At 38.3% G+C, this 15,576-nt stretch overlaps 1 protein-coding gene across 1 annotated transcript; it reads left to right on the top strand.

The window, feature by feature from the left end:
* The first annotated feature begins 860 nt into the window (after nucleotides 1–860).
* On the top strand, nucleotides 861–4,363 carry LOC126615639 (uncharacterized). Its single transcript, XM_050283498.1, has 3 exons — nucleotides 861–1,025; nucleotides 1,235–2,890; nucleotides 3,530–4,363. Exons 2-3 carry the CDS (start codon nucleotides 1,389–1,391, stop codon nucleotides 3,783–3,785), a joined length of 1,758 nt encoding a protein of 585 aa, XP_050139455.1. The 5' UTR covers nucleotides 861–1,025; nucleotides 1,235–1,388; the 3' UTR covers nucleotides 3,786–4,363.
* Nucleotides 4,364–15,576: the final 11,213 nt, after the last annotated feature.

Below are 15,576 nucleotides of genomic sequence, written 5' to 3' on the forward strand. Positions count from 1 at the left end.
ATATTTTTTGTTTGGAACAAAGGTTGTAAAGTATTTGCATGTAAACTTGCCCGGTACATTCACTTCCCGTATTTGGAATCCAAGTGTTACCGAGAATAGAAGAATGAATTATAAAAAGTATACGAGTAAATACTCCTAATTATTTCACTTACAAACTCATTGTGTTTAGACGTTAGAATCTTACTTTTATAATATTACCTAAATAATATGAATACTAATTCCATCCGAATCTAACCACTTTCATGGAAGAATACCAATCAGCTAAATATTAGGAAATAATGGAACCAACCGAGAATTATAATCAACAATTAATTGATATATCTTATCATTAGAGAGATTTTTCAATGTGATAGGAATACCGGGGGTACACAACATGTTACTATACAAATGGTGAGATATGTATGTTAAAAAGTTAATAACTTAAAAAATACAATTTTCTACCACTTGTATAAAAATACGTGATGTCCTCTTCGTGTTTCTATCACAATAAAAAATTTCTCTTTATCATTAGCCTTCTCGTTTCCTTAATCAAATGGCAAGATAACACGTGTCACCCAAGTAACATGAGGAGACGGTCGGATTTCCCGGGTTCAGAAAAAAGCAAAGGTGGTGGTCGGTTGTAACACGTGGCGCGCGGAGAGCAGACGGATCGGATCGGGAACAGTCCGCGTAAGTACCCGCGGGGACCGAAGTTGTTGAGCAGCTTCACACAAAACCCCCTCCAAATTGCCAGCTGGCTCGGACAAGTCGGACCCCACGGAAAGTATACAAAATATCCCAGTAACTAACCGGCCACCGGACCTCCCCGTCTCCCGTACCGTATAAACATACGGTCTGACTACCTATGCACGCTCTGAGATTTTTCCAAGAAGCTCGTGCTTTGTATATATAGGAGACAAAGAGTGACGCGCTCTCTCCCAAGCTACGCCTTGTGAGCGTCGCTGCGAGTGCCTCGCCGGAAAATTCATCGGTTTCTCCCGACCTTGATCCGAAAACTCACCGGAGTCCGCCGGAAAATTGAACAAGTGAGTTCACGGAAATGCTTTTTTTACTACCTAGGGATCTGAATATTTAGGTTTTCGTGTGAGCCCCATTGAGTGGCTTTGGTATGCGTTTTACCGATCCGATTTTCCTGGAAAGTACAATGAGTGGCATGAGAACTTTCGATTTTCCGGGAAAATTGGGAAGCCTTCTCACGTGCTTGGCTGATTTGATTTTTGTTTGGTTTTTACAGGTTAAAGAGTGAGTCGGAAGCAAGAAAGGCAGAGACATTTTGCAGAACCGATTAAAAAATTCCAAGCTTTATAAATACAAAGCTTTTCGCAAATTTATCAAATTTTTATCAATTTTTATTCACATTTTTCTCTGTTCTGAGAAAGCAGAGAGAAATGGTAGTGAAAGTTGCTTCGACCTGCTTGCAATGGTCGCAGTCGATCGTTCCTCACTCGACGCCGTCATCTCAAGCGCTAGCCTCCTCAATCGCTTCTCCTTCCTCAAAACGACGCAACAGAGGCGGCGACGGTGGAGGTCAGTTATGTCTCTACGTCCACAGCTTGAACCGGTCGGCGTTGTTCGGTGCGCCGTTGACGAAGCTGAGCCGGTCCCGGTCCTGCGGCTACCAGAAGCCGAGATTCCGGTCCATTAGACGAGCTTGCAGTGCCAGTCTGGACGCCTTCTCAGACGAAGAGTTCTCGAAGAAGATTCAAGAGCTCGCTCTCAGATTCCAGCTCTCCGACAATTTTGACGGCGAAGATGACTTTAACGTTGACGGAAACGCCTCGGATTCGGAACCGGAGGCGGCGAATTCTGATGACATTCATGGCGTCAGTGAGTCTGCAATGAGAATGAGATTTGAACAGAACCAGAGCCGGTTCCAGTTGCCGCTCGATCTAGAGCCACCGTGGCCGACCGATTGGCAGCGGAGGGACGAGATTGTCGCGGAGGTTAGCATCGAGCGGAAGGCAAACAGCGTCGACCTTCCGCTTTCGCTCCGAATCATCAAGCGGAAGATGCAGTGGCAGGAGGGTTTCCGAGAAGCTGGGGAATCTGCGTGCTGCTCTGTAAAAAGGGCCTTCTCTTCCATGGTGTTCATAATCCGAGAGCTCCATAGCTACACCTTGCAGATGAGAGAGATTCTCTTCTACGAAGATTTGCAGGGGATTTTAAGCAGAGTGCAGAAGGAGATGCAAGCTTCGTTCGTCTGGCTATTTCAACAGGTCTTCTCTCAGACGCCGACCCTAATGGTGTATGTAATGATCCTCTTGGCGAATTTTACTGTCTACTCATTAGGCCACAACGCCGCCATTGCGGCTGCTCCGCCGCTCGGGTTGTACGCCAGTGCAGCCGAGACTCTTTCAGTGGAAGAAGTTCAGACTCAGAACGATAAATTGGATAACCCCCAATTTGATTCTTCCACAAGTAAGTCGTTTTCAGTGACCGGCAACAGCAAGATGACATCCGTAGGCGGAAACAATGGCGGTGGAGGGAAGGTCCGACCGGTAGGTAGCGGCACAGACGGTGACGGCCGGTTTGACCGGTCAGACCAGTACCGGACAATAGTCCCCGACGGGGCTTCCCAATTGTCCTCATTCGGGACAACCAGAGAAGCAGAGTCGGTTTCGGGGCAAGAGAGCAGGGAGGAGGAGCTGGCTCTGTGGAATTCAGTAGTGGAAGAAGCTCATCAAATGCGGGGCGTACAAGAATCTCTGGATCACGAAACGATGCAGAGATTTGTTTCGCCGGTGACGGCGAATATCGAGGCGGATGGTTACGCCGAGTTCTTCAGAACTGAGCTTCTTTACCGAACGGAACTGTCCGTGGAGCCTAGCAACGCTCTGCTTCTTGCTAATTACGCGCAGTTCCTCTACCTAGTTGCTCATGATTATGACAGGTACTGTTCACCAAGTTTATCATAATTTATGAATTTGAGTGCTTAATTCTAATTTTCATGTTTTAATAACCACTTAGTACTATGGTGTAGTGGGATTCCGCTTCACTTGTAAGTGAGGTCTTAAGTTTGATTTTATTTAAAAACGAATTTGAAACACATTATTACTAGCTCATAAGCACATCCCCTCCCTTTAATGTAAATAATATCGTTTGCTAAAAAAAAAATTTATATTTTAATTAATTTTAATGTTCATGTCCTTAAATTTGTTGGGTCAGTAATATTATATCACGGTACAAATTAAATTTTGGTGCTGATGACGGCTAAAAGAAAAGTGTTAAAATTGCTAACGAAACAAAAAAATGGTTAGGTTTATTATGGTGACATTTCAACTTTATTACAGATGATTCTAAGTTCAAATCTAGTGGACGGTAGTTTATTCAACGAGAAAAGTCTTGGTCTTGTTTTTTTTTTTAATTTGTCGTAGTGTTTAAATGTGGTGATGGCATGATGGTGAAGTGTGTGGTGCTCTTTCCGTTCTTGGCAAAAATCATCGTGAGTTTGGTCAGCTCACGTGCTTCGCATGAAAATCTTTGCTTTGATTTCTTAGGGAAGTTTCTAATTTGTTTGTTTAATGAACAGAGCTGAAGAGTACTTTAAAAAAGCGGTAGGGGTGCAACCGCCGGACGCGGAGGCGTACAACAAATACGCGACGTTTCTGTGGAGGGCTCGGAACGACTTGTGGGCGGCAGAGGAGACGTTCTTGGAAGCCATCTCGGCTGACCCAACCAACTCCTTCTACGCCGCCAACTATGCTCATTTTTTGTGGAATACCGGTGGTGAGGAAACTTGCTTCCCTCTCAACTCCGCTGAGACTGATGACATCGAAGATGCTTAGTAAATATAAAAAATTAAAAAAAAAAAAACAATGAAAGAAAAAAGGGGTACAGAAGAGATAGATTTTCATGTAGTGGGGAAGTTCACTAAGACAATATTCTAAGTCAAATGCATGGCAGTGCGTATTAGCTTGGGATTTGTTACATTAGCATTCCGAATGTAAGTTTCTATCTCCAACGCCAACGGCGGAGCCGGCACCTTCGTTAATTTTCCCAATTTTACTCGGAATATGGTATTAGAAAACAAAAAAAGAAAAACGAAAACAGAGAAGCGAGAGGTACTGTATTGTTATATTTATTTGTTGATTCCTCAAGTTTTGGTGGGGCGGTGGGAAAATGGGGTGGTGGCGTTTGTGGCGGAGGAGAAGCATGTGACGGGGGACGCAGTCACATGCGCGGCAAAACGGCAGCAAGTTAGCAACAATTGCAGTGTGTTTAGGCTGATGCGTGGGTGTGGTTTGCTTGTGCACAGATTATCATGTCTATTTTGTTAATTATATATTTTTTGGTTGACACAATCACATGGCAAAAGTGTAATTAGCGTCCTGGTTAATATATGCCATGTTAAAGTTTTGAGTAATGTTAAGGAGACTAAATTTTTTAAACTAAATTGCAAATTAAATGATGTGTCACCAATAAGAAACAAGCACGTTAATTGATATTTAATTAATAATCCAATCATCTACAACCATAAAAAGTCACTTCTGATACTGTTTGCAAATTTGATTTAAAAAACTTGAAGTTTTAACGGAACACTCCCGATACTGTTTACTTTTAACGAAAAATACATTTTAACTCTAAAAAGTCACTTCTGGTACTATTCACTTGCAACACATTTTTGTCATTTTGATTAAAACTCAAAATTTTCAAGCACTTTTCATTAGTTTTTCTTTTAAAAATTTGATCTTCCTATTATTGCTCTAAAGTTTTACTACAATTTCTTTCAAATTGTTAATACAACTTGTCAACGAAGGCACGTGTTTCTCGTGCATTTTATTTACTAGTATTAGCCATTGGCCTCCTCCTTCGTCTTATGATTATGAATGATTGATTCTGAAAAACCCTCTGGAAATTTGTGCTGTTCACTTAGTGATTGGTGGGGTACGATTACACTGTGAACTTTGCTGATTTGTTTCGATCGGCGGTTGGTTGATAAGAAACATGCGTACCCTTTGTCTAAGAAACAATGATGACACGATACCACAATAAAATGGTTGATGATGCATGGGGGACTGAAAAAAGGGGAGTCCCAATCTTTAAGTGAAAGTGTAAAAACACTCCTAATGCCAAAAATATACGATGTACAACTGCTTCTTACATTATACAACTCACACGAGTAGTGGCGGATGCACAATGAGATTAAGGTGGTCTCATAACACCTGAAGTCCGAGAGATATATATGTAAAGGTCTTTGGAGGACCATCCGAATGTTTGATATGATTCTTTTTTTTGTGCCTACCAAATGTTTAATGAAATGTCAGTTAGGCATATCTCGACATGTTTCGTCAACAGAACTCGACAAATTGTCTAAATATCACCGATCAGATTGCTTCAGTATACGTCGATATCTGTTGACATATGTGCAATATTATTTAGCAAATGACAACAAGCCAACTATGTTTTAGACGAAATCCCTAAGTGAATAATAAACTGAAATTTTTTTTTTGTGCACTTGACACTTTGTTTCTATCTAAAAAACTTATACTTTAACACTAAGACTCCCCAATGTTTGAATCCTAAATCCGCCACGAGTGACTATGTTGTTGAATTTCGTATACGCTTCTAGTTCCATGTTAATATAGTAAATTCTCAAAGGATGAGGGTTCCAGAGGACAACATATAGGCTTGACGAAAGAAGTGTGAACACAAAGCAAAGCAACGAAGAGTCATTTTTTTATGCATAATGCAAATATTGGCCACATAAATAGTAGCATTCTTCTTTTTCTTCCTTTTAATAGGGTTTCAATTATGTGAACTTTGGCAGTTTAGACCCTAGAAGGTGCATAAAGCTCAGCTCAACGCGTAGTGGCATGAAAATTGGAAGTGTTTGCTTTAGAAAGTCAAATATGACTAGACACATACCTATGTTATATAGTATTGATAAAGATAAAGAATAATATTATAGGGGTGGGAGACGAATGGATGCATATAAGAAGAAAATAGGGTGGTTTGGGAATTGGGATTAAGTTAGTCCAACCAGAAAATGACGGTCTATCACGTGAAATCAAAGATGGGGTTTAATTATCCTAACACAACCTCCATGTCTCCATTCATCCTCCCATATGCCTCCCCATGCCTCTCTCTCATACTCTCATTTGTCGGTTACCAATCATATGGGTTGGGTAGTTATTAGTTTTGGGTAAATTTTTGCAGATAACGTGGCAATAATGATATACAATAACAACAAAATCTTATTCCATCAAGTGTGGTTGGTTGTATAAATCCTAAAGTGTCATTGTTCTCAATTTTGCTTTAAGTCTTCCATTAGCTCCAAATAGTTCATGTCTTTTCTTAAAGTCTATTTCCAAATTTTCGTATGTCTTCATCTACTCCTTTTACCCTAAATCTCTGTCTCATAATCGCATTTTCTAACTGGAGCATCTGTAAGTCGTCGTTTCCCATGTCCAAACCACCTTAACCAATTTCTCTCATCTTATCTTCGATTGTGTAGACTCTTATGTTATCTCGGATATCCTCGTTCTTTTTCCTGTCATTTCTTGTGTGGTCACACTTCCCATGAAGCATTCTCATCTTCGTTACACTCATTTTCTGCACGTGTTGATGTTTGACCACCTAACATTCTATTCCGTAAAGTATTGTTGGCCTTATTGCCGCCCGATAAAAATTTCCCTTGAGCCTTATGGTCGCACAACACACCCAATGCACTTTTCCACTTCATTCATCCAAGCTTGTATTTTATGCTTGAGATCTCCATTCAATTCTCTGTTCTTTTGTAATATAGATTCAAGATAACGAAAGCATTCACTCTTTGGTACTCCATGATCTCCAATCCTTATTCTTATCTCATTTGAACCCCTATTTTCTCTAAACTTGTACTCTATATACTCTGTCATTGACAAAAAAACTTTTAAATACCAAGACTTCTTACCGGAGGTTAAGCTTCAAAATAACGATATATAAATGTAATTTTGCTAGCATCGATACTACATGCAGGAGTCGGTCTGACTATGAACAGTTTACTGATACGAAACTCTCTTATCAAATTCATATAACTATAAACTGTTAACTGATGCAAAACTCACTTTAACTCTATAACAATCAACAAGTGTCAATCCTTAGGCGTGATAATGACAGTTGATGCTAAGATATCTTATTTTGGATTTCCACCTGTTCCCTCTTATAGTTACTAGTATTTTGTTGTTAACATTATCATTTGCTTTTTCTCTTGTTCTCCAAAGAAATGAGGTTACCATACACAAATTTCTTGAAAGAAACTCATTCAAAAACCATGTTTACACGTTGAGCAGAAATTGCGAATGAATCTTAACTGCACATGCAAACAGTTATTAATCATAGAATCGTTAATAATTGGGTATTAACGTTTCACAAATACGTATTATATCTATATATTCACCCAAGTTTTTCTTTTTTGTATAAAGGCACTGCGAGAAGTGTTATGTGCTTAAGGATGATTCACTAAACACAATTAATAAAATATATCTTGTGTGGAAGTTTTACTTACGTGTCAACCAAGAACTCTTAGTTACATCGATAATGCAAATTAGTCTTTAAACTCGACGCACGATGGTTGCCTTATGATATATTGTTGATCTTTGGTAATACTATATAGTCATGTACGATAAAGGACGCAGCTCAAGAAATTTTGATTCGTCTAGACATTTTAGTAATGTGATTCAGTAGAGAGACGTGCTCTAAGATAATATATATATATATATATATATATATATATATGTATTAATTTGTTATTATTAAGGGGAGGGGTGTAACATCCCACATTGCCCAGGGGGAGTGGATCATGTAAGCTTTATATGTATATTCTCATCTTTACCTAGCACGAGGTCTTTTGGAAGCTTACGGGCTTCGGGTTCTATCGGAACTCCGAAGTTAAGTGAGTTTGCACGAGAGCAATCCCATGATGGGTGATCCACTGGGAAGTTCTCGTGTGAGTTCCCAGAAACAAAACCGTGAGGACGTGGTCGGGGCCCAAAATGTATAATATCGTGCTGCGGGGAAGTCGAATTCAGGATGTGTTGGGGACCTGGGCCAGAATGTGACAAGGGGAGGGTTTGAATATGATTAGAAAAAATTGTCTGAGCATATTCATGCAAACGTAGACTCAAGACTTCACAGTAGAGATGTGATAAAAAAACGTTGAGTTATTAGATAGTGGCCGTATTGTGTTGCAATTCCAACTTAATAAGTTTTCTATCATTTTTCTAGCTTGGATAGTAATAACATAATAGGTGTTACTCGTACTCGTGTATTAATAAATTTAAGGTAGAGCTATCCACAAGCTCATTTTTTTTTCTCTCAATTTTCGATCGTCGGATCGAATGAATAGAAGAAGATTCTTGGCTAAAATTAACAAGGGTGTGTGAGAAGTAAAAATAGATGTGTGATTAGCACTTTCTATATTTAAGTTTGGGAAAACCAATAAGTTAATTAGTTTGGATTAAATAAATCTTAAAATCAATTAAGAATGTTAATTGAGAATAATTATATTAATTAATAATACAGTACAAAGATGCCAAACGGGTTTTAAAGATAGTTTAAGAATTTCTAAACCCATTGAGCTTTTGACCTATGCATGACAAATTAGGAAAGAAGAAAAAAAGGGCCATGAATAGGCATGATGCCATAGTAGGTGGGGAAAGTCAAAAGCTCAAATTTTGGGTGGTTTACTTTTAGTTAATACAATTTTATAGAATATAAATTCAGGAAATGATTTTCACAATTTTTTTGTCTTTTATATATATTTTTTATTTGTAATCATTGGATTGGATAAATTAAACACAATCAACAAACAAGTTAAACATAGACGTGTGGGGGGCCAGAAGAATATGTACATGTTTATTATTTCCCAAACCTAGAACTCATCCTTGACAACCCTAGAGGCTAGCCACCTAGAGGATATCTTGCCAACACAAAATCCTCGTCTCTATCTCTTTCGGGAAGATTGGTTTGAAGACTTTGGAGGTCTTGTATTTGTGAGACTTTTGGAGAGCAAATAAGACTTTGGAGAGAAGGCTTTTTCAACAAAGATACATGAGAATATTTTACCTAAAGATACATGAGAATTATTTAAGAACTTAAACTCATGCTAACTAAAGTTTAATTACTTCCATCACCATGTTTGATTTTGTAGCATGTTATTGTGTAAAAGGACTAGAGAAAATTAGTCTCTTCAAATAGATGCAGACAACAAACGTCCCCAACCTTATGGGTACATTTAAGGCGAAATGTGCAGTCGTACAGAGCTCCAAATTTGAAGGGGCTCCCAAAATTTTTGTCATTTAATATTTATATGTAATAATGTTCTTTATTTAAAAATTGCTTTTGTTATGTAATAATGTTCTATATTTAAAAATTGCTTTTGTTATGTAATAATGTTCTATATTAAAAAATTGCTTTTGTTAGCACTTTAAATTTTATTGTGCACTCCTTATAAGCGTATTTTTTTTCTTTAAGTATAAAATTTTGGAGTATAATGAGATATTTTGAGTGCAAATAATAACACCTTAAAAATGGTATTTTTTTTTTCAATTTTATTATATAATAATGTTATATATTCAAGTGAAACTTCAAAGTTAGAGCTTTTGAAGTTTTTCCTTTTTTTGTTTGTTTAAGATTGAACTGATTTTGATTATTTAGTGAATGTTATGTTTGTAGCTCTTTGTACTTATTATTAATAACATTTTTAAACTTGCAATCAGTGAGTGCTAAATTTTGTTTTGATTTAAGTGATTATTTTCTAGCGTCAATACATTGTCCTACATTTTTTAAAATTATCTTAAGGAAGAGCCCTTTTATAAATTTCGCATAGGGCTCCCAAAATCTCAAAGACAGCCTTGTTACAAACATATCTAAACTCATGTAAATTACCAATGCTTGGTGGTTCAAGTGGTAAGGAGCTTGTTCCCCTTAAGCAAGGTCTCGAGTTCGAGCCTTGTGAATGGAGCAGTCATCATTGGGAGAGCTTTCCTCTGAATAGGGTCCGACCGGGCTCAAGGGATCAGTCATCGCCTACGTGCGGGGGATACCCTAAATTCATCCAAAAAACTCATGTAAATTAATCTTAAAAATGTTAATGTAGACACAAATCAAAGCGACTTTATCAAAATTTAAACCACAGATGTTTAGTGAAAATAAAAATATGTTCAAGTACTTGTGGATCCTAATTTGCATATTTTTTTCCCTTTCAGGCTGCAAGCCACATTTGGCAAGGCCTACGAGACCTCAAGCATGACCCTGTGAGAAGTTTTCCACTCAGATGTCAAACTACATGGTAATGCCAATTTGTCCATTTATAAAACGTAAATTGATTTGCTATAATCAGTTGTGCCTTCAACTATATTGTGTTTGGATCAAAACTTGAACTTTGGGCTCGAGGAAGGAGCTGGCCCGAAAGGAGGCCCAAAGGGAAAAATAGCCAGAGCCCAGTCAAAGCCCAGAAGGCAGGAAAATGCCTTTTTTGACTTGGTGCAGCTCATGAAGACCACTTGCTTACCTACCCAAAGGCCAAGTGGTGTAGACTGATAAGCTACACAGCCCATAAAGCATTTTATGGTGGCATTACATGTAAAATAGCTGATGAGTCATCACCCTCAAACCGCATTCGGGCAAAGCTGCTGCTACAGAAGGCCAAGCCGAGTTGTCTATATAAGAAGAAAGAAAATCCAGGAATAAGGACACTCAATCAAACAAACAAATGCAAGCACAAACTCTGCTCAAAGTCAGATTTTCCTTCAAAACAAAGCTGTAGTCAGCCTTCATCCCTCTCGGGACAAGCCTTCATCCTTCGCGGGATAACTCTCCCTCCAAACCTTTGTAATAGCTCTGCTACCCTGTTCAACCTTGCTGTAGTATCGATTCATCTTTTGTAATCTCTCTCTCTATCCCTATCCCTCTAAAGCTTTCAGACCCTTGACAAAACTACAAAGATAGGAACCTACAAGACGAGCAGCCTTACCCGACCTTCTTTGCTTTGTTTTTGTCTTTTCAATATGTTGTATACATCTAGTTATATGCAAGTTATTTCTAGCAATATGACTATTAAAAGGCTTTCTCAATACTTGAATCCGATTTGAATATATCTTAAGTGTTCAAACCAGATCCAAGTCCTAAGCCCTCGGGCATGTAAATCTGATCAGCTAAAAGTCCTTGGGCTCAAGGCATAAATAAGAACTTTATGTGGACTTAACCCATCCACGACAGTCCTTGATAAACGAGAAGTCCGAAGTTACTTGGGGCGCAAGTAATCGACCAACCCTCTAGTTTTATTTCTATTATATTATGATTACCATAGAACGTTTGAGCATGGAATGGATTATGATGGAAAGCCTCAAGGCCTACACCTAAGGCCCTACAAAGGCATCCATTTGGATTTATTCCGTTCTGCGATCTAGAGAGTTTAAGTATAAGAATGAACTCTGATGGGAAGCCTCAAGGCCTACACCTAAGGCCCCACAAAGACACCTATTTGGGTTCATTCTACTTCTTTGACTCGGGTAATCAGAGTTATAATAGTTAGAAAACTCCGGCAATCATGAGAACAAATATGATGTGTTCGGGCACTGGTTTAGTTATTTATGGGAAGCCTCAAGGCCTACACCTAAGGCCCCACGAAGGCACCTGTTATAACTAACACGGTTTCTCGAATATATACATATATACAACTAAAACTCGACATCCATTTCACATCTGCCATGCTGAAGATGGCAGTGGCACGTCTGAGCACCTAAAAGTTAACCTTGATTGTGAGCCTCAAGGCCTACACCTAAGGCCCTACAAAGGCACCTCTCAAAGTTAACTCTGTCCTTCTCTTTCAGCCTTGCCCGACGAGACTTGCCCGACAAAGCCCGACAGCGAAGCAGAAGCCCGACAGCAGCCCTCAACCGGCGCCAACCTCCAGGGGAGCTGTGTGCTCGTCGGCCAGGAAACATCCCCGACGGAAATTCCTGACGCGAACATATTGTAATACGTAGATTAATAACACCATGTGGCGGTACGATCCACTACAAGAAAACATGGATTAGGTGACGGAATTTTTTGTGACGCGTGCAAATTCATCACATTTGGGTAAAATAGGTGATGCTTTTTTGAAAATCATCACATTAAGATTTTCGTAGGATACCAAAATATTTTGCGTCACTTATACTTTTAGATTCGTCACAAATAAGTGAGCGGGAAAGTTTGCCGCCCAATGAAATGTGAATATGTGACGAAATTTAACATTCATCACATAACAAAAGAGAAGGTCACTTGACCATTCCTCACATATAACATTAAATTAAAAAAATTATAAAAATATTGAAAGTAATTATCAAAACTCCTAAATTGTAAAACCTATTTCACTTTGTTCTCACCCATCCCATCTTCAGCACACCTTCGTTCTGCTCCATCGCCTTCACTCCGACGACCAGCCACTTGGTGGTTGCCAGTGATGGCGACCACAACCTTTCCTTCGTCTTCCTCCCTTAGCCACTCGCCCGTCTGCTTTCCGTCAATGTCGAAGTGCTCGAGCATTCAAGCTCTAAAATCCCCAATACAGGGGGTTTTCTGCTTTCTTTCTCCAAAACTTTGGGTATGTTCTCAATCTCTAAATCCTATCCTTTTCCCTTTAGCTTTTTGTTAGTCTCAACTTTATGGTGCTTTTCTTAGATTTGTTCTATCACTGTAATTTTAAGTTATTTTAGGTAATGAATTTGGTTGAGAATCTTAGCTAGGTTTGTAATTTTTTTCTTGGTTGCCTGGGTTTGAGGATGATTAATCCACTTTCTGAATTTTAATTACTTTGAACTTTGATTTTTGGGAAACTGCAATTTCAAAAATCCAGACATGATTATATCTCCATAATTTCTATGACAGAATGTTCGCAAAAAGATTCACATGTACTGCCATATTAGATTATTTGTCCTGAATCCTGAGGTAGATCTATAAATGTGGACATTTTGCTTAGACAGAATAGCTTCCACCTCAATGCTTCAATCATGTTTTGTGTATTTAAATCCAAGAAAACTGACTAAACTAAAATAAACTCTCCCAATCATTTACCATGGGTGGTGAGATGAGGGCCGGAGGAATTTTGGTCAGTTTCTGGTCCACCAATTTTAAAATAGCCACATAGTACCCAGAAAATAGACAGCAAGTGGTTTCCAGCAAGCTGCCCTTTTCACATCCAAACTTGTTTTCCCACTTTACAAATATTCATTTGAACTTTAATTTACTGTACTAAATCCCTCACACATTTTGTTCGACAAGCCTAAGACTTAAGTCATAAGTTGCTAAATCCCATAAACATATAGCATCTCTAGCAACTTTAGCTTTACCTCATCAGCACATATCCCAAGCTCTAAAGATGAAACAAACTAGTATTAGAATGTGTCTCTAATCATTTCTAGCCCATCATCATCACAAATGTTTAAACTGACTTGAATAGGGAAAAAGGAAGGAAGAAACACTTAAAAGATCTCTACTATTGACAAAGGATATGAATATAGCCAAGGTCTTGGGAGAATATTCTTCTAAATATAAAAGAATAAAGTAACCATGAACGTTCAAGCATTCTTTCCAAAAATTCTATGGGCTAACTACTAAGTGTGTACATATTATCCAGCACAATAATACACATCCAAAACTCTAATGGAAACTGAGCATGTAGAGATCTGTCTTATGTTCTTAACATTCAATTGCAACATAGTGAACTGAGATAACCCCTCTTTTTATAGGACCAAATACAGAGAATAACGGGTAGAAAGTAACATTAAGGGAGAGGAGGCAAAACAAATGGTAAGCACTACTATTCAAAATTTAGCTGGCACAACTGACTCACTTGTTTACATCGGGGTGAAAATTTCTTGCAAGCTTCTGATAAGATGAAAAGTGGGAAGTATACAGTAGAAAAATTAGAAGACGATAATCCAGAAGAAGAAAAAACAATACCCAAGAAAAGCCAAAAAACCACAAACCATGATTTATTCAACGCTTCAAGCCTCTCATTATAAGTTATTCGATCTTTCAAGCACACAAATATCACACTAGATGCTTTATGTATCCAAAGAGTGATAAAAGCTTAATTTTATTTTCTGACTTGTATAAATACCAAAGCATTTCACATGTTGCACCACATCAAGCAATACCCTTGTGTAATTGATTGTGAGTCTTTTCATTTTTTGTCCATTATTATTCTATTTCTATATAATCTTTTTAATTTCAAGCTTGATAACACAAGTCACTTTAAGTACTTATAACTTTCAAGAGCTTGGTAATGGTGAATTTTCATTAAAGTATGTCATATATTATCCCTCTTGTCTATGTTCGAGTTCTTGTTTATGCTAAATGTAATATAAGCTTTTTAAATAATTGAGTTTGCATATGTGGTATTTTTAATTTTGAGTTGTATTAGACGATATGAGGTGACTGATGCTACATAAGACTGATGCTGATATGGGGTGACTGATGCTGCACCAGTCACCCCATATCGTCTAATAACCCTAAAACCATATGCAGCATTAGTCATATGTAGTATCAGTCCTATGCAGCATCAGTATGCAACATTAGTCACCCCATATCAGCATCAGTCCTATGTAGCATCAGTCACCCCATATCGTCTAATAAGTTGGCTTCAGTGGAGGCCATTTGGACTAAGTTGGGAATGCTCTTTTTCTAGTTTCTGAATTCCTGAACGAGATCATCAATTTGAGCAACTTTCCTTTTCTACTACACTGTGATGGCATGCCTATTCACACGAGAACAAGGTAAAGTTGTTATCAACTATTGAAAGTTCCTTCACCATTAACTGGTTAGATTCTAATCCCAGCCTCTGTAGAAATGTTTAGCAATGGCACACATTCAGTTTGGTGATTTGGATACATTTTGCATTGGCGTGTTTAGAGGGCCTTTATTTATCTTCTACAAAAGAGTACTTGTATAGAAAGAGCTTGAGAGGCAAATGCCGCTTGCCCTATGAGAAGAAGCGCAAAATCAAAGACGCTCTCGAAGGTTTCCTATCTCTAGATACATATGTGTGTGTACTTTGTTTCTTATTTGAAATTTTGTTTTGGAGACATTTGATTCGTAACAATTTTGGGACATCTTTTTCTATGCAGAGGGGAAACCGATACCCACCGAGCTTCAGAATGAAGAGGCTGCTCTTTGTCAATAGATCGATTTAGAGGACCAAAACACAGCCGGTATGGGGGTTTATATGCAAGGCCTGTGTTGATGATTGATATATAGTCGTTTTAATTGCATGCGTGTTCATAAGATATTATGCAAGGAGAATGTTGATTATTGACTGTCATTCAATGACACTGTCACAAGAACTGAAACTTGGTTTTCCCAATGGGCAACAAATGAATCGCGGTGGCCAGGTTGATGCAGTTTTTGAATGAGCCTTCTAACTATTAATCATCATTAACTCTGTTAAAAGTTCTCCATTTTCAATCTAACTAGAGACACTAGAAATTATCGACTCTTAATCATCATTGATTCTGTTAAAAGTTCTGATGCTTTTGTCCTTTTCCATGGTTAAGCATTTACTGATCGATTTTATTTTTGTTCAAATCTTGTAGGTTATTTATGAAATTATTG

The sequence above is a fragment of the Malus sylvestris genome, chromosome 3 (assembly GCF_916048215.2).
Source record: "Malus sylvestris chromosome 3, drMalSylv7.2, whole genome shotgun sequence".
Lineage (NCBI taxonomy): Eukaryota > Viridiplantae > Streptophyta > Magnoliopsida > Rosales > Rosaceae > Malus > Malus sylvestris.

Bases quoted from the DNA above. Each gene is read 5' to 3' on its own strand.
- LOC126615639 (XM_050283498.1), top strand. From the start codon at position 1,389: ATGGTAGTGAAAGTTGCTTCGACCTGCTTGCAATGGTCGCAGTCGATC. The intron at 2,891-3,529 runs GTACTGTTCACC...TTTAATGAACAG, and splicing joins GTTGCTCATGATTATGACAG to AGCTGAAGAGTACTTTAAAA.